Source organism: Convolutriloba macropyga, chromosome 13 (genome assembly GCF_964194025.1).
Source record: "Convolutriloba macropyga chromosome 13, txConMacr16.3, whole genome shotgun sequence".
NCBI classification, from domain to species: Eukaryota; Metazoa; Xenacoelomorpha; order Acoela; family Convolutidae; genus Convolutriloba; species Convolutriloba macropyga.
In genome coordinates this window covers 35,770,266-35,792,501 of record NC_134480.1, presented here as the reverse complement: position 1 = coordinate 35,792,501, position 22,236 = coordinate 35,770,266, and the positions used below count along the sequence as shown (strand labels likewise).

Genomic DNA, 22,236 nt, shown 5'->3' with positions numbered 1-22,236 from the left:
GAAAAACCAAAAGTATATTTGTGAGCATTAGTTACATTTTTTTAAATCTTTTTTTGCTCTTTCATCAAATTTGTTCAACAATCTTTGTCTGTTTCATCGCACTTATTACATAATTTTAGGTTTTTCAATTTTTTTCTCGACAGCTGTGTTACGTAATCTGTTCATGACAGCCGTGGCCTGTAACTGACCTCGACCTTGAATTAGTGCCAATTTTGGTTAGGTACCTGTCGCGGAGTTGTGATCAGAACTGGAGACGACACGGTCATGGGTCGCATTGCCAGTTTGACCTCTAATCTGGGCAACACCTCCACCCCAATTGCCAGAGAGATTGCGCACTTTATTCATTTAATCACAGGTGTGGCAGTGTCCTTGGGCGTGACCTTTTTCATCCTGTCACTCGTGTTGGGATATGGGGTTATTGAGGCGATTGTGTTTGTGATTGGGATTATTGTGGCTAATGTTCCAGAGGGCTTGCTCGCAACTGTTACTGTAAGTAGATTATAACAAATGTTTAAATATGTCAAATTGACAATAATATTGACACTTCCATATATAATTGTGCTTCAAAAAATAGGGAATCTATATGCAAGGCTGGCTTTTTTCTTCAGTCAATTTTTTTACATTTTGCTTACGAATCCTAGGGCAAAAATTGAACATCATTTTCGATATATGTAAAAAATTGTTTTTCCAGAAAAGTGATAATTCTAAAATTTTGAAGGAAATATTGAAAATAAACAACATCGGTCGGGTGACAGATAGCATGGAAGGGTAAAAACAGAGAAAAATGTCGTAATTTATTTAAAATAAATTATTTTTGGATTGCCACAATTAATAATTTACAATTTCAGTCCTTGCTAGGGAGTTTACTGATCGCCAGGTGCTAAAACTTAAAATGAATGTTCATAATTTTTTCAAGAAGAATAGAAAGATTTTTGAATTCTGTATTTTAAAAATGGTCTTCGAACTGATTTCTTCTTATCTGTGAATTTTTCCTTCAGCTGAAAGACTACTTCTTGATCGGGGAAGTCCATAAATAAAAAAAAACTTTTAAAGAGTTTGAAGAGTTAGAAAAGAAAATTTTCCAGATTTTTCAGCTCAAATAAAGATTGTTAAATCTGTAAAAATATAATATTAGATATTAAATCGTGTTCCAAAGAGTCAGAAGGCAAAACGCAAAGTTAACTGAAAGCCAATGTTACTAAATGCTACAAAAAATAGTTGCCCTTTAGGCCAACAGAAACATTTCTTTACATGTTAGACAAAAATAGGCAGTATGAAGAAATTGTCAGAATTTAAAAAAAGGAAAAATTATATGGATTTGGCAACAAATTCTGATTTAAAATGTATTCCAAAATAAGTCTCTTTTTAAAAAATCTAATTGGCTACCAGTTGAAGAGATATTAAAAAAAATAAAAGTGAAACAGGACAAAACTGTTCGAAAAATTCATATCAAATGTTAGTGTTGAAATTACGGTTATCGATACAATGACGTCACAACGTTAACAAATTGCTTACTATAAAAGACAAAAAAGAAGCTATTACAACTGCGATGAACCTTGAGAAAAGACTAATTACGAACAAGATTTTAAAAATTTTGTGTCGGGGTTTGCGTTTGTATGTGTGTATGCGTGCTCGTCCATGCGTAATAAACTTTCAAATTGTACTGCACTCATATTTCTAGAATGTGTATAATAGTTTTGGTTTTTGTCTTTGCAGAGAAAAGACGGCATATGATTTTTATTCAACGTTACAAAATTTTTCTCCAAGTCGTACAAGTTGCCTTTGGATAATCTCAATCACTTCTTTGACAGAATTTAAAGTTGCTTTTGCAGATTTAAAAGGTTTGTTTGAAAGTTCTGAGCTCTGCACAGACTCGCACGAGCCATCTTGTTTCAAATCTAGACTATTTTTCCCCTCCGAGCCATTTAAGGGACAATTTTTTGTATGACCCTCTTTATGATCCTCTGTAACCATATATGACCTAGATGCCATCAAGAAAAGTTTTATGATGGGCGCAACGCGGGCTTGTTGATTATTTTTGTAAAATATGGGTCCGAAGATTGAAATTGAATGCATTTTAAGAACGAGTCTTTTTTTAATGCTCTTATTCTAACGAACTTAATGAACATCTGAAAATTTGAGTTGTTCTGCTGTAATGGTTGATTTATGTAGGTTTATAATAATAATAATAAAGGGTCCATGGTGTCCATTCAGAGCTCATTTGAAATAATAAAATAAATGTTTTTATAAAGTAAACGAGGAGGCTCGGTAATGTGCGTTCGTACATAATGTTTGGCTCATCCACATTTCCTACTTAATTGTCTAACAAAAAAAAAGAATAGAGACATACACAAATAGATGTTTCTGTAAAAAACTGTTCGAAACTCAAACTATTAGATGAATTATTAAATGCCATGCCGCATTTGAGAGATCATGGTACCTGTCATTAATAAGAGCACGAGACAAAACAAACGACAAATTATATAAAAAAAGCTATGGAAATTACTTGGTGTCCAATTTTAAAAGCACGCAGTAAGTCACGAAAGAATCAGATAAAACATCAACTACACCAACTCACTTGTCTTCAACTCCATATCAATGTTAAAAAAACCATCAGCCTTTATCAAAAAACTCTTGATAGATTCACTTACAAGTCCTCAAAGGATATGTTTTTGGTAAGACTAAGTCATCCGGTAGGACAACAAAACAACTACAGAAACAAAAATGCAAAAATTACAAACATTAAAAAACAGTTTTGAAGCCAATAACGTCATCAGCCATTATCTCATTATCATATTTTATTATTTCACTTACTAATTCTTTTTTGAGACAATATATAAATATGAAATTGTATTCATTCACTTGGGTCTCATTTGATAATCGATGGGACCTGTTATTAAATGAGATTATTTTAACGGACATCTGAAAAAACATAAAAATTTGACAATAACATGGTTTTTAAGAAAACACAGAGTTTCCAAGTTTTCAAACAGCGGCTGTAACATAAAACCAATTGAGACGATGATGTTTAGATCACAAGAAATTGGATTGGACTTATTATTGTTCAGAGTGAAAGTAGAGTTGACAAACAGAAAAAAGATAAAAATAAAAAAAACTTCTTAGAAGTTTGAAAGCAAATGAAATTAAAATCATCAAGACCATTAGCCGCGTCAACTGACCGCAATGAATAAGTTCATAAGCTCGAATAAAAGCAAAATTGCGAGACCTGTCATTAAATAGGGAAATTTTTGCAACCCCATAATGAAAAACAATTACCTTCAAAAATCTTAAATTAAAAAAAAGTGCGTGAGTAAAGTCATTAGAAAATTAAAGTATTCACTGAAAAATATGGTATTCACTGAAAAAAGTTGCTTTTCTTACCAATATTAATAGGATCTCTTGGTATCGTGGTAATGTGATAATGTCGTCTAAAAAAATCAACAAAAACGCTGACATGCTAAGAAAACTCTAGTTTAAAGGAAAACTCGTAGTATGAGAACCATAAAAATTAATAGCTTTCATTAGAAATAATTAAACACGTTTACTTATACCTGGAAGCCAATGATTGGAAGCTAGTGAGATTAGTCCTGAGTCAGAATAAGTCTTATGACTACAAAAGGGACAAAACACAAACAGGCAAAAGCTGAACGTTTCATAGAAATCTGCCAGAAGAAAGTGTTTAAGCTATTAAAACCATAAGCTGTTCACTGATAACTTTGTTTATGTCATTCAGTTTTTTTCGGAAAAAATATTTTCGAAGTCTCAACAACCATTACGTATGCATTACAAAGATTAGTTAGGTTCACGTAATCCTCTTTAGGAAGCCAATTGCTTTTTCAAAATTACGACGCTAAGAAATAGGGCTAGAAAAAAGCAACAAATGCAGGTGAACACAAAAACAAAAAAAAATCATAAAAAATTACGAAAACATAGTATCAAAGCCATAAAAACCATACGCAATTTGTCTCTAAAAATGCCAAAATAGTTGTTCATTGGGCCCCATTTGGTCGTAAATGGTGTTTTTCACTAATAGAACCCTGATATGAAAAAGTACTTGTCTCTAAATGATACGAGAAAAAAAAACAAAAAAATAGTGAAGAAAAACTCAAAGTGCTCTCCAATAGAAAATTGAATTTTCAGTTCCAGATTTTCTGTTTTAAATATAAATCTAAGTGACTCTAAAAGGGGATCAAAATCACACCCAAATATCATATGATCACAGAAATTTTGATACTCGATAACTCCTCGAAAAAAGGGAAATTCTTTTTATTTTTTTATTCTACGATTGAAGAGTTTTTCATGGATACCACTCACAATTCTCTACGATGAATTTATCGATTGGTGCAAATCGACTGCACAAAAAAGAAAAAAACCCATTTGAGTATATATTTTTTCCCCACTAACCGGAGGTCAGAACAATGATTATTTGCGATATTTGGGTCCGTAAACAAATAATTGTTATTATCATAGCTGAATGTGAAATTTACTTTCTTGTAGGTGTGCTTGACTCTGACAGCTAAGAACATGGCTAAGAAGAACTGTCTTGTGAAGAATTTAGAAGCAGTAGAGACACTGGGGAGTACAAGTGTGATCTGCAGTGACAAGACAGGAACCCTAACTCAAAACAGAATGACAGGAATCTCATCATTATCATTCTCATAATTATCGCACAATTCTTCAATTTCATAGAATGATGTAGAAAATGATGCAATTGGATTGCAATTATTTCTCAAATTCCCCAAAAACTCTACTTATCCTTAAAATTCCACGTACTTGTACGTTTTTCATTTAAAACGACCGTATTTGTCGAGAATTTATTTGTTATCAGGTTAAGGACTACAATGAAAATCCCAAACTTTATAGTTCATCAGCGTTCTTTGCTTGATAAGAGCCAAAATGGAAAATTGTTTATATTGGTTATAGATAGCAAAATTAAATTTGCAAAAAAAACAGGCAAAATTATTAGACAGCTTAGGAGGCCTATAACTTGATAATTCTTGTATATTTTTTCACAAAGAAGATTTTCTCAAAACTCTTTCATGCGAAATTTTACTAGGAATGGTAGTAGTTACCATTTTCAACTGAATTTACAACTGAAAAGAAACAAGCTGTGATAATGACGATAATCATAGTTGCTCATTTGTGGTTTGACGACAATATTTACGATGTGGATACGACCGAAGACCAAACCGGTAAAATAGTTTTTACTATTTCTCCTGTCTCCCCTTTGATTATTCTCAAGACAATTTTATAATTCAGAAAGTAATTGTTGCGGGAAATGAATTTGATTGTCCATTTTTTCTATTTGAAAAGTCTGGAGGAACTTTTTCAGTGAAGAGAAGTTAGTACTCATTTTGTAGGAGACTGGATAGTTATCTTGTATGATCTGACAAGATTTCTTTTTGCAAGCAGTTGTTTATCTTGTAAGTTTTTGTAAGATGAATGTTTATCTTGTAAGATTCTGTCAGAAAATCTTGTACAACGATGCATCCTCTTGAAAGATTCTGACAGAATCTGTTGAGATCTTATAAATAATAAATTAGTTCTCGAGTTTATTCCATTGCTTGCATTTATAAATATACAAACAACAAAACAAAATACCAAAGGACATCAAAAGGTCACTAGACCTGTCAAGTGATGCCTTTTACTTCTCCTCAAAGTCATCTTATTTGGTAATTCAAACCCTCTCAAATCACATTTTACCCTGGTAAAAACCTTTTCGCAAAAGTCTTTCGAAAACATCTAATAAGACCAATTTTACAAAAAAAACGCAGCTCGATAAACATTCAAGTAAAAGCATTAGCCCTAGAACCTTATTCATCACCAAAGAAGGTTAACCAAAAATCTGTTATCTATAATAAATGAGTCTCTAAAACAGTGTGAAAAGTTGGTTAAATCCTGTGCATTAAATGAGCCGAATTTTTGACCAATACTTTCATCCATTTTAGTTTTATATGCCTCTTAATCTATTTATAAGTGACTTGTTTCTTTGCCTCGTTTGCAAAAATTTTGTTTTGACTATATGATTTCTTTCGTTTATTTGGATATTCTTTTCAATTAACTCAGGAAATTATTTGTTTAATAACTTGCTTGGGTGTTCATGACGGAGAACTCTTGACAGTATTTTGATCTGATCATATATGTGTAACTCTTTAACTGAAAACAACTTTTGTTTACATCGCAGTTCGTCAATGCTTTGCAATCTCTTAGCTGAAAGTAACAAACGAAAATTTATGTTTTACTGCCACTCTAATCTTTGAAGATCGCTTTATTGGCCACTCCATACAACAAAACCCCGTACTGTAATACTGGTTGAACGTAAATTTTGTGTAATCGGACTAGTTTGTGTCTTTTGAAAAAGTTTTTATACTGATAGTTGACCGCTGTTAACGAATTCATCCGACTAACTGTTTTCTCAATGTGTGATTTGAAGCCCAGTTTACTATCTATGAATACAACCAAATAATTAATGTTGTTAACAATTTCAATGTCGTAATCATGAATTTTTATTTCAGGTGTCTCATTAGTACCACCGAAACTTAAAGCCTTCCATTTATCTTTATTTATTGCTAACTTTTTTTATTCCATCCAAACTGACATTTTTTCTGTTGTGTCATTAATTCCATCATCCAGCTTTCCGTAAATAATTGTATCATCAGCAAACAGTTACCTTACAGTTTGTACAAAAATCAGGCAAATCGTTTACATAAATCAAGAACAGAAGTTGCCCTAAAAAAGAACCCTGCGGTACACCACAAAAAATGCTTCCAAAAGATGATCTTACCAGATAACTTTTCGAAGTTGTCCCTCTTGGCTTCATAATTTGATTAGCTAAGTTTTAAGGTATAAATATAAAAAATACCATAAAAAACTTTGTCGTTTTCACATTGTGGGTCACCGGTTTTGTCTATTAATACACAACATATATCGAGTCTTACAGTTTTTTGATACGTTGTTAAACGAACCCTCATATTGGCTGGTTGAACTAATATACTTTTTTGTTTATGTTTGCTACTTTTTATTATTTTCATGTATTTTCAGGCGAAGAGGGATTCGACAAAGATGCCAAAACATGGAAAGCACTTGCTAGGGTTGCAGCACTGTGCAATAGAGCTGAATTCAAGGGCAAACAGGATGACAAACCCGTTTTGAAAAGGTGGTATCAAATCCAAACTAGGCTCAAAAATGATAAGCTATAACATGCATTTCTGTTGTTTTTTAATTTGGGGCTATTCTTTTGAAAAATTACCCATGATAACTTTCTTGAAGCAACTATTTGATCACCCCATTGCTTCTAGTTACCTATTTAACTACTCTCAATTAAAGCTTTTACCAACTATTTGTAATCTTGTTCGTCGTTTTTATGCATTTTTGTACTGCCAATTTTTTGTCTGATCGTTTCTGCACCTGTACATTAAGTTTCGCGATTTTTTGTCCTGTGAAACCAGGTAAACTTGTAATGACCATGAGCATCAACTTCCCTGGCCCTTCTCTTCTCTTAGCAGTGCTGTTCTCTTCTCATTCTAGTCTGTAAGTATGCGGCTCACAGAACTAATGCAACTTATGTCAAAGAAACTTATGTCAAGTAATCAACCGTTCATAAGACCAAAAAGATTATTAAGTTGATTTTATGCACGGAACTAGAGAAAATGTTAAAACCGATCAATTTTCTATGAACCATTGTAATCTATAATTAATTCGCTGAATTAAATAAGTTTCTGAAGTTCATAAGACGGTTTATGTAACAATTTTATCCTGACCATTAAGTTGGGTCGCCCGGGTACGCGACCCAAATCAGTCCGGCCAGTACCTATGGGTCTTGAACCTGGGAATGTTTAGAGACGTGATAGGAGATGCCAGTGAGAGTGCTCTGCTGAAGTGCATAGAGGCCAATGAGGGTGGTGTGAACAAAATGAGAGAGAACAGTCCCAAGTTGGCAGAGATACCGTTCAATTCTACAAACAAGTATCAAGTAAGTTTCATTATAAAACTCTAGTGTCAAGTAAGTTTCAAGCTAGTATCATTATAGAACTTCAAACCTTACTCTAGTGCCTTATTTTTCACCCAGAAATCGTTAGTTAACTGGCACGATTAATTAAATGAATTCGCAACAGATTCCCTTTCGCAATGAATTCGCAATAGATGAATCCATTTGTTGTTCTAATTTTCTCTCCCATTTGTTTAATCCCCGATCATTCCACCCCAATTACTTCACCCCTTCATCATTTCAGCCCTCTACCATTCCGCTCTGGTATTCAAAATAAATTTCATTCCTTTATATAGTACGTACTATTAACTTTGTAAAACATCAATGTGATCATGCCTATTGGGCCATTGTCATGCTTCCCTCAGTGAACCATGGGAATTGAAATTAAACTATCACAACCATACATGGGATTATATCGTCAGCTAAAGTATGCTAAAACATCCTCGTAGTCACGACTGCTAAATTGTAATCGAATTATTGACCAAAAATATTGAAGTGCATTGGGTGTAATGGCATTGGGCATGATGGCATTGGGTAAATTCATGTAATCAAACAATCGATACCCTTAAATTGGCAAAAATTCATACCTGGCACTGGCATGTTTTGATTTTTTCAGTTGTCAATTCACAAACTGGATGATGGCAAAATACTCCTAGTGATGAAGGGAGCACCAGAAAGAGTAGCGGACAGGTGTTCCACTATCATGATAGACGGAGAAGAGGAAGATTTCGGCAATTGCATATCTTAGAGTTTTCTGAAAAGTTATTTCACGATATTATAGGTTCCTTTTTTGCATACGACCCAAGAATCTTAGAAGAACAAGGATTATCTACTGACTCTAAGAACAAGACTCATAAAAGATTAAAGTTTTTTGCTAAGTTTTTTTGTAAGAGCCCTCATAGAATTATGCATAATCATGCAACAAGAATTTCGGAAGAATTTTGGCAATTAAATATTACAAATCTTAGAAGATGCGAGTACATCTTATACGTAGAATCTTTTTTTTAGGTCGGACAAAATCAAGGCATTAACTTAAAGTTTGTCTAAGATATGTATTGCTGAGTGACCGACTATAGGAAAGACCAAAAAAGCAGCTTACGAGAACGCCTATATGGAGTTGGGCGGAAAGGGAGAGCGGGTATTGGGTTTTGCCCAGAAGGAACTAGATCCGAAAGAGTTCAACGAAGACACTAAATTTGACACTGACAATCCTAACTTCCCTATGGATGATCTGTGCTTTGTGGGTTTGATGTCCATGATAGATCCTCCGAGAGCTGCGGTTTGTATGCGATAGAGACTGATGTGACATATTTATGCAAATAAAACCTTTCCTCACCCCTGCATATATGCCGTAACTTTTGAGCGATGATTCCATTGCCTTGTACCAGTCCAAATATGAAAATCAATCTAAAACTAAATATTTATTTCCCAAAAATTATTGCAGATGTTTTATCACATCCTATATGTCTTGAGTTGCTCTTTAATTGAGCGACTGGTTGACAATGCCCAATAATTTTTTTCAGAATTCTTGTCATTTCGGATATATTTATGAAAGTTATGACTTCATAAAGATTCGCAACTCACGAATTTATCAAAAGAACAATAATATCTTAAATTGCGTTGCAGGATTTTTTAGCCAGATGAAAAATCCCCCCCCCCCCCCCCCCCCGTATTCCGTGTAGCTCGATGTTAAGAATTGATTTACGCCTTTTCTTTATGCGACGTAAAACATGAAGTGAATTGCTGTCCGTCCTCGTTTTATTGTTTGCCCATTGCATGTAATAGGTTCCCGATGCGGTAGCCAAATGTCGAGATGCAGGGATCAAGATCATAATGGTGACTGGAGATCACCCAATCACAGCCAAGGCAATAGCAAAAGATGTGGGTATTATTTCACCCGACAGTGAAACTACCGATGATCCCAAAAAGGCGGCTGAGGACAAAGGCGATGAAGACGATGATAAGTTAGGACCAAGATTAATTACCCAATTTTGGCAATCAAACTGGCAAAAATATAAGCCTTCGTAGTTTACTTTTTAAACGGCAATAGTGCTAAATAATTTTAAGCAGGTTTAAAAGGAATTGGGCAAAATTGATTTGCAACATTAGTTAAAAAGCAACCTGTCAGACTTTGAGCCGAAAAATTGAAGCTTATGTTGTTTAATTAAATATTGTCTCACTCTCTCAGAACTTCGAATGACCTTAATCCAAAATTATGCAGTGAAAACAAAGTAGTTAAAAATAATTTAATTTAGCTGAGAGCTTAAACTAACTTTAAACAGTTCTCGTTGCAATAGCAACAGGTGCATAACTTAACGATTAAGTAACTTGTTGGTGCCCGATGGACACTGATACTTCAAGGACTATAAATGTCTAACTGGTAAAATAATCAATTAATTTAGAAAGACCCGATCGTGTGTGATTCACGGAAATGACTTGAAAGACATGTCTCAAGACGAACTGGCCAATGTGTTGAAGAATCATGACGAGATAGTATTTGCCAGGACATCTCCACAACAGAAGCTCAACATAGTCGAGGGGTGCCAGAGGGCGGGCAAGATTGTGGCTGTTACTGGGGATGGTGTCAATGACTCACCTGCGTTGAAAAAAGCTGATATTGGTTGGTACCGGAACTATTTTTTTCGGCTAATGAGTAGAAAAATTTGAGCAGAAAATCGAATCTAATTTTCCGCCAAAAACCTGCTAGAGTGGATCAGTAGTTAAAGGTGGATGAACTTTAGGGAAAAATCGGCTAAGAACCTTTTCATTCGTAACCTTGCAAAGCAAACGTTACATTTGAGAGAGTAAATTTTTTATCAAAATTGACTGTTTGATTCACGGCCGTGAACGACAAGACAGTGCGAATATGTTTTAAGATCTATCACCCGGGTTGTAATCGTGTGTGGGCAACAGTGACAGTAAACAGAACTAGTTCAGATTCCCTTTAAAATTGGAAATGACTGGCACATTTGTCCACGGTGCCTGTTTTTGAGAAAACTTGGACAAAAGTAACAATTAATTTGTTGCTGCTATCATCGCTCACAGTTGCCCACACTATCAATATTTTCTCAAGATAAAATACCCAATTCCTACGTTTGTCAACAACGTGTCAATTATACGAAATGTAGAAATTTTTATCAGTGATCAACTTCAAAAAAGTGCCTTGCAAAACGAATTGCAGATTCAGAAGACATTCAACCAGTGTTGCAACTAGCCATATCACGGCTTGCGATTAATCAACTCATGAGCGCAGATCAAGATAAAATGGTGTCCGAATTGGGTATCAAGTACTCAAGTTCCAACAGCTAAAGTCTCAAGTGTTAACCAGTATTCTTACATCAGAAATGAAAGAATAAAGGGAGGGCATTTGAACCGGAAAAATGAAAGAAACAAAATTGTACAATGTTAGCAGGATTACGAACACTGTAGCGCAACAACCCCGATGAGGCGGGACGAGTTTTGGGACGTTAGAGATTGAAGTTGTTTAAGCTCAAAAGATATTTGAGAGAATAAGAATTAATTTTAGGAGATTCAAAAGAGAAGAAAATTGTGAAGATTTTAGCAAAAATCAGTCGTATATATAGTCTAAAAGATAATTATAACATTTACATTGTACATTTGTTAAAAGGTTAATGAATGAAAAAACAGGCGATTTTGGGGCGTATGAGTGGGCGTCATTTCATTATTACGTGCAAAATTTACTTCACTTGAGATGGTTCACAAAGTTGCATTTCCTATTCAATATTAGCGGATAAATATCAATATTTAACAAACATACAGATCTAAACTGATTTATATTCATTTTCTAAATTGTGAGCTGCAGTTGTCGTTATAAATCTGGTAAGGTTGTTTTCTTTCTGAGTTTATCAACATAAGTTAAGTTTCTAACCTCTAAGATATTTTCTAAGTTCTTTTCTGTGCTCCAATACCCCAACTCAGATTTTTGCCGCTAAGTAAGAATCTGGATTCGCCCAATAGTTGTTCTCGATGATGTTCTACTTTCTGCTGTGGCAAAGATTTTGTCAGAAGATCTGCTGCCATTTCATCTGTTGGCGTGTAGATCAATTTGATTGAGTTGTCATTAACTCGTTCTCGGATGAAATGATATTTCGTGTCGATGTGTTTGGATCGTTTGTGAAGCACAGGGTTAGTTGCAAGCTTTATGCAACTCTGGTTGTCCTCTACAATGGTTGTGGGTTCAAACTGTTCGTACCCCAGTTCTCTGAGAAGACCACGCAAGAAGATAGCTTCTTGCACAGCGGCAGCTAAACCCTTGTATTCTGCCTCACAAGATGAGAGTGACACTGTCGGTTGCTTCTTGACTTGCCAACTGACAGATCCCCCTACTGTCTCCCAGCTTGAAATAGTATCCTGTGGTCGATCGTCTATCATTTACATCTCCACTCCAGTCTGCATCTGTTTCGCCAACTAGAGTGCTGTTGCTGGTTGATGGGAAAAAGAGTCTAAGAGATTTAGTATGTTGTAGGTATCTCAACACGCGCTTGCCAGCATTGAAATGCTCAACAGTTGGGTCATTCATGAAGCGTGATAAGACATTTGTGATCCACACGATATCTGGTCTAGTTTGCTTAGCTAGGTAAAGTAATGAACCTACTAGACTTCTAAACTCATGTGAATGTACTCTTGCTGAATCTTCCTGAGCTACTTCAAGTTTTAGATTATTTTCTGCTGGCGTTTTGCTTGGTTTGCAGTCTTGCATATTGAACTGTTCTAAAATGTTTTGAGTGTACTTTTCTTGATCTATATTTATTCCTTTTTCTGTTTTCAGAATTCGCATTCCGAGAAACCATTCAAGATCCCCTCTGTCGTCCTTTTTAAACTTTGATTCTAGTGAACTTTTCAATTTGTCGATCTCGGTTTGACTGTTTCCTGCTATGACTAAGTCATCAACCCAGGTTAGAACATAAAGTTTCTCATCTTCTTTGTTTTTTAGAAAAAGACAGTAATAGTGTTTACTTCTCTCAAAACCTTGCTGAATTAGAAAATTTGAAAGCTCATGATACCAATTTTTGGCTGCTTGCTTCAGTCCGTATATTGATTTTTTAAGCTTACAAACTAACTTGTTGCCATTGCTGTCTAACTTTTCAAAATCTTTTGGTTGCTCTAGATAGACTTCTTCGTCTATTTTAGGATGCAAATAAGCTGCTTTTGCATCCATTTGTTTTAAAAAGAAGTTTTCAATAGCTGATAAAGATAGTAGAATTTTAAAGGTTTCAGGTTTGCTTGTGGGAGCAAAAGTATCGGAATATTCAATTCCCTCAATTTGTTTAAAACCCTTTGCTACATAACGAGCTTTAAACTTATCGATATTTCCGTTTGAATCGTGTTTAATTTTGTACGCCCATCGGCCAGGAATAATATTTTGTCCTTTTTCTTTTGGAACTAAGTCCCAAGTTTCTGTTTCATCTAAACTTTCTATCTCTGTTTTGATTGCTTCAAGCCATTTGTCTTTTTGTTCCGAATTAATAGCGTTTTCGAAATTTTCAGGCTCGATGAAATTTTTTGTCAATATGCTTTGAACAGCATGAGAGTAGCTTTTACCAAAACTTCGCTTTAGTTCTCTATCTTGAGTTGCTTCCTTTCTCAATCTTTTCATTTCATCGTACTCTGACCAAAATTGGAAAATCTTTTGGTCTTTGAAAGTTTGCAATGCCTGCGTTTTGTATTTCATAAATTTTACTACTTCGTTGCCACTGAATTCGTCTATGAAACTAATTGCATATCTGTTGCCACCTATACTTGATGGACTAACTGGTCCAATAACGTCAGAGTAAACTTTTTCTAGTTTTTGAGTTGCTTTGTTATCGCTCATTTTTGGAACAGGCTATTTCGAAATTTTTCCCAGAGCACAATTTTCACAAAAACCTGAAGCTTGGGAAGCTTCGTCTGTTGTATTTGCTACATCTCTAAAGTTCAAATGTCCATGTCTTTTGTGCCAAAGTTTTGCTTGACACGTACCCCCACTTAAGTTTGAAAAGTGGTGCTTTTTTTCTTTTTTGTAGGGTAAGAAGAACAATTTGCCTCTTCTTATCAGTCTGAAGCTTTCTTTGCTTCTGAGTTCTAGAATTGACTTAGCTTTTGTGTGAAATAATTCGTGTTGCTTTTGAACTAAACTTGAAACTGAAATTAAGTTTGTTTTGTACTCTGGTACATGCAGAACTTTTTCAAAAGTCAACTTATGTAGCACATCTTTAGTGTCTCGTGCTTCCACATCTACATCTCCTATTCCTTCAACTTTTGTTTTCCCTCCATCTGGATTGTTAACTGTGGTTTCTAGTTTTTGGTAATTTTTAAACCAAGTTTTATCTATCATCATGTGATCAGTACTGCCAGAATCTACTACTAAATCAGTTTTTGAAACTTCAAATGACTTGTAAGCGCTTAAACTAGACGCTATGCCTTTATGAGGACTTTTTTGTTGATGTTTACATGCACTTGCTAGGTGGCCTTTAGCCTTGCATATACTACATACAGCTTTGTCTTTTTTGTAACAACTAGCTGCTAAATGTCCAGGTTTGTTACATACAAAACACAATCTAGGGCCTTTGGATCTACTAGGCTTAGAAAAAAATCTTCCTAGGATGTGATTTGACTGAAGAATGTATACCAATTTGATGAGAAGCATTCTTTGCTGACATGGAAACGTGCTCATCCTCCTCCACATCATCTCTCTGTCTGCGGCTCTCCTCAAAGTTAGTGAGACGCTTCCTCAGTTCCACAAAATTCTCTGCAGGATTGAAGCTCTCCTGCACCACAAAAAGCTCGTATCGTTGTGGAAGTCCGTTCAATACCATTGCATTAAACAGGGTCTCAGAAAGCTCCTCACCAGCATGATGCAATCGGGTGACCAGTTCTTGCGCTCTGATGAAGTACTGGTGAATGGCTTTGCCCTCTCGAAGTTGTAGTCTGGCCAACTGCCTCATCAGACTGATGACTGTGGTTGTCTCGTCGCTTCTGAAGCGTTGCTGGAGAAGTTTCCACGCTTTCTGGCCATCTCCGAGACTCTTGCTGTTCACACAGTCATGTCGGATGAGCATGAGGCTGCTGGCTTCTAGCGTCATTGCCAGGTAGCACCAAATCTGATTTTTGCGGCTCTCATCTTCTTGTACAGCTGTAGCTCTAGCTTGAGTCTGTGCCTCATGTTCACGCGTTTGCGCATCATTTGCATCTTCCCTCAGTGGTCTGTGAGCGTTTCGAAGAGCCTCTTGGTTTGTGCAAAGGCAGAGAAACGAGTGCTCCATGTTGGGTAGTCCTCAGCCAATCCGCTAAACGTCATCCACTTCAAACTATTGTTTGATGGTTCCATTATGAAGTTTAAACTTCAACTTTTCATTCACAATTTCTGATTTAGCTTTTATTTACGAAGGAAATCTCAAATTTTTGTCTTAAAACTCTCGTCAATTTTGAAGAGCTAAAACTGCCAACACTGACACTACAATCTCAACCAAAACTCTATTAGCTTGTCAACGGTCTGATGGCTGGGCCCATAACCTGTTAGCAGTATTACGAACACTGTAGCGCAACAACCCCGATGAGGCGGGACAAGTTTTGGCTCGTTAGAGATTGAAGCTGCTTAAGCTCAAAAGATATTTGAGAGAATAAGAACTAATTTTAGGAGATTCAAAAGAGAAGAAAGTTGTGTTTAGCAAAAATCAGTCGTACATATAGTCTAAAAGATAAATATAAAATTTACAGTGTACATTTGTTAAAAGGTTAATGAATAAAAAAACAGGCGATTTTGGGGCGTATGAGTGGGCGTCATTTCATTATTACGTGCAAAGTTTTCTTCACTTGAGATGGTTCACAAAGTTGCATTTCCTATTCAATATTAGTAGATAAATATCAATATTTAACAAACATACAGATCTAAACTGATTTACATTCATTTTCTAAATTGTGAGCTGCAGTTGTCGTTATAAATCTGGTAAGTTTGTTTTCTTTCTGAGTTTATCAACATAAGTTAAGTTTCTAACCTCTAAGATATTTTCTAAGTTCTTTTCTGTGCTCCAATATACATCCTTCTTTTTCTATTTTTAGCCCCTTGTGGAAAAATATTTTGAAAATTCAAAATTTTCAAATAATTGTAAAAATGTATGTCTGGTAAGTTCTCATAATCGTTAAACTGAAAACCGTGTATTTTTGCGAGTCACTTACTTGCCTGCTGCAACCAATCAAAAATATTAGGATAACTAAAAATAAAAGAAATTCAAAAAAATGGAGAATTTTTGACCCATTAGTGATTAACATTATGACTCTAGAGATAGAATAGAAAATATTATGGTACTTAAGCCAATATAAGAAGCAATTTTAACGTTTTTGTATTATGCAAGAAAAATTATTTTGAAAAAATTTTTAAAGTTACCCGGATCTTGCATTCAATGATAATCAGAAATGAAAAATGACTTTTAAACTCGTGATTCTTAGCTTGAGCATTTTATTGTCATGTCAAAATACGCAATGCTCAGCATACTTTCACAGAGTTTATTAGTAAATCTCAGTTATAACCACTGTCTGAGGTTTCTGTTCTCTGTTTTAGTTAAATCATGTCACTTCTTTTTGCAGCTTTAATTACTGCGTGTATTTACTCTTTGAAATTAGATTTGCTGTCTGCAGTTACTCTTTGCAGTTCGTAGTGCGCGCTTTCTTTTGAACCTACGAAAAGAGACTCACTCAACAATGCTCTTTGCAACCTTTTCATTCGCTATTGATAATTTTACTGAAAAGTGAACATGGCAAATTAAATTGCAGCCACAGATGTCTGCTGTGAAAATTGAGGACAAGGGCAGGTTGAGTCTGTCCTCTAGCAATTGAGGGCCATGGTGCTGCGGTTGCCATTCACTGTGATGACATTGTTCCTATCGCTTAAGGTTGGGAAACCGCCGATGCAACCGATGTTGAAGACATAACACCAACCCTAGAGACGCTTGGCACTGCAACAGCTGACGACTGATTGTTAATTCGTTTCGCAGTTGAACTACTCATTTCACCATTCATCAATGGCATACACTAAATGTTAAAGGCCTACAATGGGGACCAAAAACTTTTCGCCCTCTGGTCTTTCCGCTCGTGTTTTGAGAGTTTCCGCTTTCCTCGTTATCTTTGTCGACTGGTGATCTTGATACTATGTACACTTGGCGGTGTACACTTTTTGTTGTTGGACGGTTTGTTGAAACCGTTCGGAACATCAAAAGCAGATCTCTGAAAATCAGTAGACTAAACGGACAAAACAAAAAACATTACCTAAAATACAATTGGGGTATTATACACCAACTGTTATACAAATTGTTTCTGCTAATTTAACAGATTGAATTAATTTGTACAAAGACTTTCGGCATTTCTGCTGCAATTCAGCTTAATGGGACTGAGTTCTCTGTATTCGATATACTAAAAGTTTTTTCACTGGCGGCGGCCAAGTAATTAAGTTCAGGCGTTCAAAATTTTTAGTTTCTTATTTTCTCTAAATTATTGTATGAAAAAACACTGAGTAGTCTAAAATAACCATAAACTCATACTTCACTGGGCATAGTTAAAAGAGTGCTCTATTCAAGCTGTTCATAAAGAGGAGAGAGTGGACCTCCGAATGTCCCGATCCAGGACAGAATTAACCTGCGGCTGTACGCAGCAGAGGTAAACTTTGGCTGCTCATGCATAGAGCAGACTGAACCTTTTCCTTGCAGTCTGAAGCAGGTACAGGCCGGATAATTGCGGACACAGAACTGTAAAAACATTATTTCCCTTCATTTATTCTTTATCTTTTCTGATATGTTCTGCAACTACGGTCCGGGTAGCTGCTATGAAATTAACTAAAATACAATTTTTCATCAGAAATATTTTTTTTTACATTTTTCTGTTCTGAAGCACATGTAAAAAATTATATTTTTGATTGATATCATTTTTCGTAGTCGATGTCTGTTGATGATGAGCAACCATGGAAAATGGAGCCAGTCTTGAAGAAACGTCCTGAAATTTTAATAATGTGGACTTTTTTGAACAGAAGTTTTCAATTATTTGCAACTTTGATTTTGTCTGCTGATAATTTCGAATTTGTTCATGGATACCCTTAAACAAAATTTGAATCAAACTAAGCAAACACTTAGCAGATATCAAGAAATTTATTTTATGCTCTTTGGCTCCAAAAATCACACTTTTTGGCTTTTTCTATTACATTATTAATACGACTAAGTTAATCGTTATTGACACTGTACAACTACTATGCAATTGGCACAATCAGCAAGCCAACAGCTGAAGAACATGACAAACTTCAGATGCTATAGTACAATCGTTCTCACTTAAAAGACAGCTCTGTAGGTTTTTTGGGCCATTAGGTCGGTTATCTTTGCAGATAGTGGTGACTACATTTCGTCAATTTTTTCCCTTTTGCTTGATTTTGTTTCGCCTTGATAAAAAAGCTAGTCAGCAAGTAGAGCTGATAGCCATTTTTTTGAGAGATCATGAAAAAAAAATTTAAAACGCTACAAGGCACTATTTCTTGAAAAACGTAAAAAAGTTTTCGAAAGCTCGTAAGGGTCATGGGAATTTCTTACCGACCAACGTCTCAATATTTTTTTGAGTTTACTTCACAAGTTTATTTTGGCAATATACAGCTACTTTTGGGCTGTTTATTTCAGGAGTTGCAATGGGTATTTCGGGCTCAGATGTCTCCAAACAAGCAGCTGACATGATTCTATTGGATGATAACTTTGCCTCAATTGTCACAGGAGTTGAAGAGGGTCGCCTCATATTCGATAACCTCAAGAAATCTATCGCTTATACTCTATCCAGCAACATCCCGGGTTGACCTCTCTCACCTTTCCTTTCAACAAATTTTACTTTTGCGAAACCCTTCCAATAGCTAATAAGTTGAAACAGTTATAAACTGCTTGTTCAAATATGTAGTTGAGAAAGGAAGCCATATTTGTTCAGAAAGCCTTTCAGAACTAAATCTCAATTTTTTCGACAAATTTTACATTTTAAAGCATTTTTAGAAGTTCTCTAGATAACAATGACAAAACTTAGTTCACTCTCTTATGTGGCTGTCGGTTTCCAATAAAGAGGGAATTTTACGTGCTAGGTGCTGCTCTAAGGAGGCTATGATAGGAAGACAATAAAAATTAGCAAACTAACTCAAATAACGATCTATCAGAATTGGAGCTCTAAAGGTCAAACTCGGCTTTCCAGAAATCACCCCATTCTTGGCCTACATCGTATTCGCTATTCCTCTACCTTTGGGAACAGTAACAATTCTGTTCATTGACTTGGGCACTGACCTGTGGCCTGCGATCTCATTGGCTTACGAGCCAGCCGAGAGTGACATCATGAAGCGGAAGCCGAGAGATCCTCAGAATGACAAACTGGTCAACTCGCGATTAATCGTACTCGTATATGGTGTCATTGGTAAGATCCGAACTTAAATTTCATACTCATTTTTCTTAGTTTTGTTTTAAGATTTTTTACATTAGGTCTTTTGTAGATTAGAAAAACTTAAGTTTTCATACGAAACTCAACGTTCACTCCTAATTTTTGTTTTTGTACAATGTGGTTTAATCTGTTTGAACAGAAATTGACGTTGTTCATACTGTTTCAAGGATGTGGTTTGATTTCCAAATTAATAATACCGCAAGCAGTAAGCGGAGCTTGAAAGTAATTCTACTTATGTTTACTATGTTGAAGAATCTTATTTGACCGATTTGAAAAAGAAAATATTTCTAACTATGACTTGCACAGCAACGCTTGTAATTTTACATGCGAAAATTTAGTGCATGCCCCATGCTGTGATTGTTTCCCTGGGTAACAATTTCTGAATCTTAACTGAAAATTGAACTGAAAATTGGTTGGCAGATGATCTTAATTAGTTGGCAAAATTTTTATATCCAAAAAGATGTGCCTAACGCGAGGGTCGAGGAACAAGTTGTAAGAGATATTTGCACTGGTGCAGTAAAATTTGAAAAAAAGCTTTGAAATTTCAGAAATGCGTAAAATATCAAGAAATGCGTACAAGTTTGCATAGATAAGATTTGGCTCCTCAGATTTGGAGCGTTCGAAGTGATCATTAAGTATGCGTACACGTTTTCTGGACCTAATTTTAGGGTAATAATGATCTAATGCAAATTTTGCAATTAAAAGCAGTCTTGATTTGGAAGCTTTCGAATGAGAAAAATGAGAGGAAAAACTTAATACAAGTTTTCCAGAGTCAGTGCTGTTTGCTTCAAAAATAGATATTCCCCTAGTGATCGAAAAATTCAAAATCTTGCAAGAATCTTGCAAGCAATCTTGGAAGGGAATACATACTACTTGCAAGCTGCTTGCAAGATTCTTGCACGATTTTGAATTCAAATTGCAAGTATCTTGCGAGAATTTGAATTCTTCGATATTTTTTAACTGGTTAATAATAATAATAATAATAATAATTGTGGTTTCTGCGTAATCGCAGTGGAACAGCATTAGGCCTACAGTAGCCTGTTTTCAGCTGCCCTTTTTTTTATTATTCCCCACATTTCAGACTGATCTTTTCATGAGCAGCATTGCTCTTTTTTGGTGACTATAGCCACATTTTTTTGCGTCTGAAACTTTCACTACCATCATTGCAGCCAACATTGGTGAGGCTATGGTAAACCTGAAGCTATGGTTAAGTAAGAGCTCATCCTCACACAGACAGCTTCACGGAGGCAGGGGATTCAACTCTCAATCATTGGCGTGTGAATCACACCCCTTACCTCTCGGCTATCACGCCACTCTGCGGTTGATCGGCATTCAGCGGTTGATCGAGCTGAAATAGTTAAGCAACTGTCGAAAAATCTGATTAAGTCTAGTTGAATACCGACTTTTTGGGATTTTCCAGTATGATTTTTGTGGTTCATCCTTTTGCCTTGATTGATATCTTGTAAGATTCTTGCATAGTTTGAATCAGTTATAAATTCACTCATCACTAGGGCCCTTAAATTTTTGAATGTCAATTTTGTAGGCCTTGCCTTTTCAATGTTTAGCATGTTTTGCATTTAAAACTGGCAGATCTATTATAACACATTGTCAAACAATGGAGCTCTAAACTATTCTCATTTGATCATTACACCTTTGACTATCTTCGATGCCGTTTAGAATTTTTTGATAATAAAAACTACCGATAAAAAACAAAAAAGAACTAAAATGATGCGGAAAAGACAAAGTGACAGAGCTAGGTTAAGGTGCTGATGTCTTTTACAGGTATAATGCAGGCAAGTGCGGGTTTCTTCACGTACTTTGTGATCATGGGTGTGAACGGATTCCATCCTTCGAGGCTGTTTGGACTCAGAACTGAGTGGGAGGATAGAGGCATATACGATTTGCAGGATTCCGTCGGACAAAACTGGGTATGTTTTCGTCGGGGGTGCGAGGTGGGGAGCTGATGGTGGGGGTGAGGGTGGGGTGAGAGGGTGATGCCGCAGTTGTGTACGGATGTTAATCTTGAAAGATCTTATGGCATGCCCATCGGTGCATCACAGTTTTTTTTTCATAGCATCTCCTGATCTCATCGATGGACCATAGCAAATTCATAAAAACTGTCAACCCATTGATGAATCATAGAAAGAAAACGCGTCTTTCCCATTATACTCCCCCCCCCCCCCCACACACACACACACACGAAATATTTAACCATGATTGGGAGGTTATGCGTTATATCATCGCTAAGCTGGGGGTGGGGGTATATGGCAAAAACCCGACGAAACAGCACTTAAAGGCCCATCGATGAATCATTGTACCTTCATATATTGGCGAATTTTGTTTGCTTGCTTTTATGCATGCTTCCCGACCTCTCAAAAATAAGTAAGATTGGGGTTGTTTGCAGTGAAGTTATAAAAGTTATGAAGTTTGCAGCGAAGTTATGAACCAATACTACCTAAATTATGTTAGATCGGCAAAATTACATAATTTAACGACGCATGCGATGAATCCGGGCCCTAGTAAGATAGTAAACAAGTTCTGATTCATCAGATTCCAATAGTAAAACGGTATATTATTACTGTTTTATACTATTCTAAGAATTTTTTTTGTAAAAAGGTTTTGCGTAATAGGCTCAAGAAATCTTTTTTTTCCATGAACTTAGCATGAACAGTTGGCTTCGATTCTTTTCTCTGCTCATCCGAAAATCAAAATCAATTTTTAGTTTTTCGAAAGAATGTTTAAATTTTCGTGTGGTGAACAAAAAATACTGTTTGAAAAAAACGGGAAAATTAGCAAATTGCAGGGTTTTT

At 35.6% G+C, this 22,236-nt stretch overlaps 1 protein-coding gene across 2 annotated transcripts in view; it reads left to right on the top strand.

Annotated features, from left to right (window-relative positions):
- LOC142351919 (sodium/potassium-transporting ATPase subunit alpha-2-like) overlaps positions 1-22,236 on the top strand; it is a 44,188-nt gene that overhangs the window by 12,362 nt on the left and 9,590 nt on the right. For both annotated transcript variants that reach the window (XM_075404176.1, XM_075404175.1), the window contains exons 7-18: positions 221-489; positions 4,498-4,636; positions 5,133-5,192; positions 7,042-7,156; positions 7,840-7,972; positions 8,604-8,718; positions 9,064-9,266; positions 9,773-9,951; positions 10,390-10,607; positions 18,637-18,801; positions 19,187-19,402; positions 21,209-21,354. In XM_075404176.1, coding sequence (XP_075260291.1) covers positions 221-489; positions 4,498-4,636; positions 5,133-5,192; positions 7,042-7,156; positions 7,840-7,972; positions 8,604-8,718; positions 9,064-9,266; positions 9,773-9,951; positions 10,390-10,607; positions 18,637-18,801; positions 19,187-19,402; positions 21,209-21,354 — 1,958 coding nt within the window. The remainder of the gene's footprint in view (positions 1-220; positions 490-4,497; positions 4,637-5,132; positions 5,193-7,041; positions 7,157-7,839; positions 7,973-8,603; positions 8,719-9,063; positions 9,267-9,772; positions 9,952-10,389; positions 10,608-18,636; positions 18,802-19,186; positions 19,403-21,208; positions 21,355-22,236) is intronic.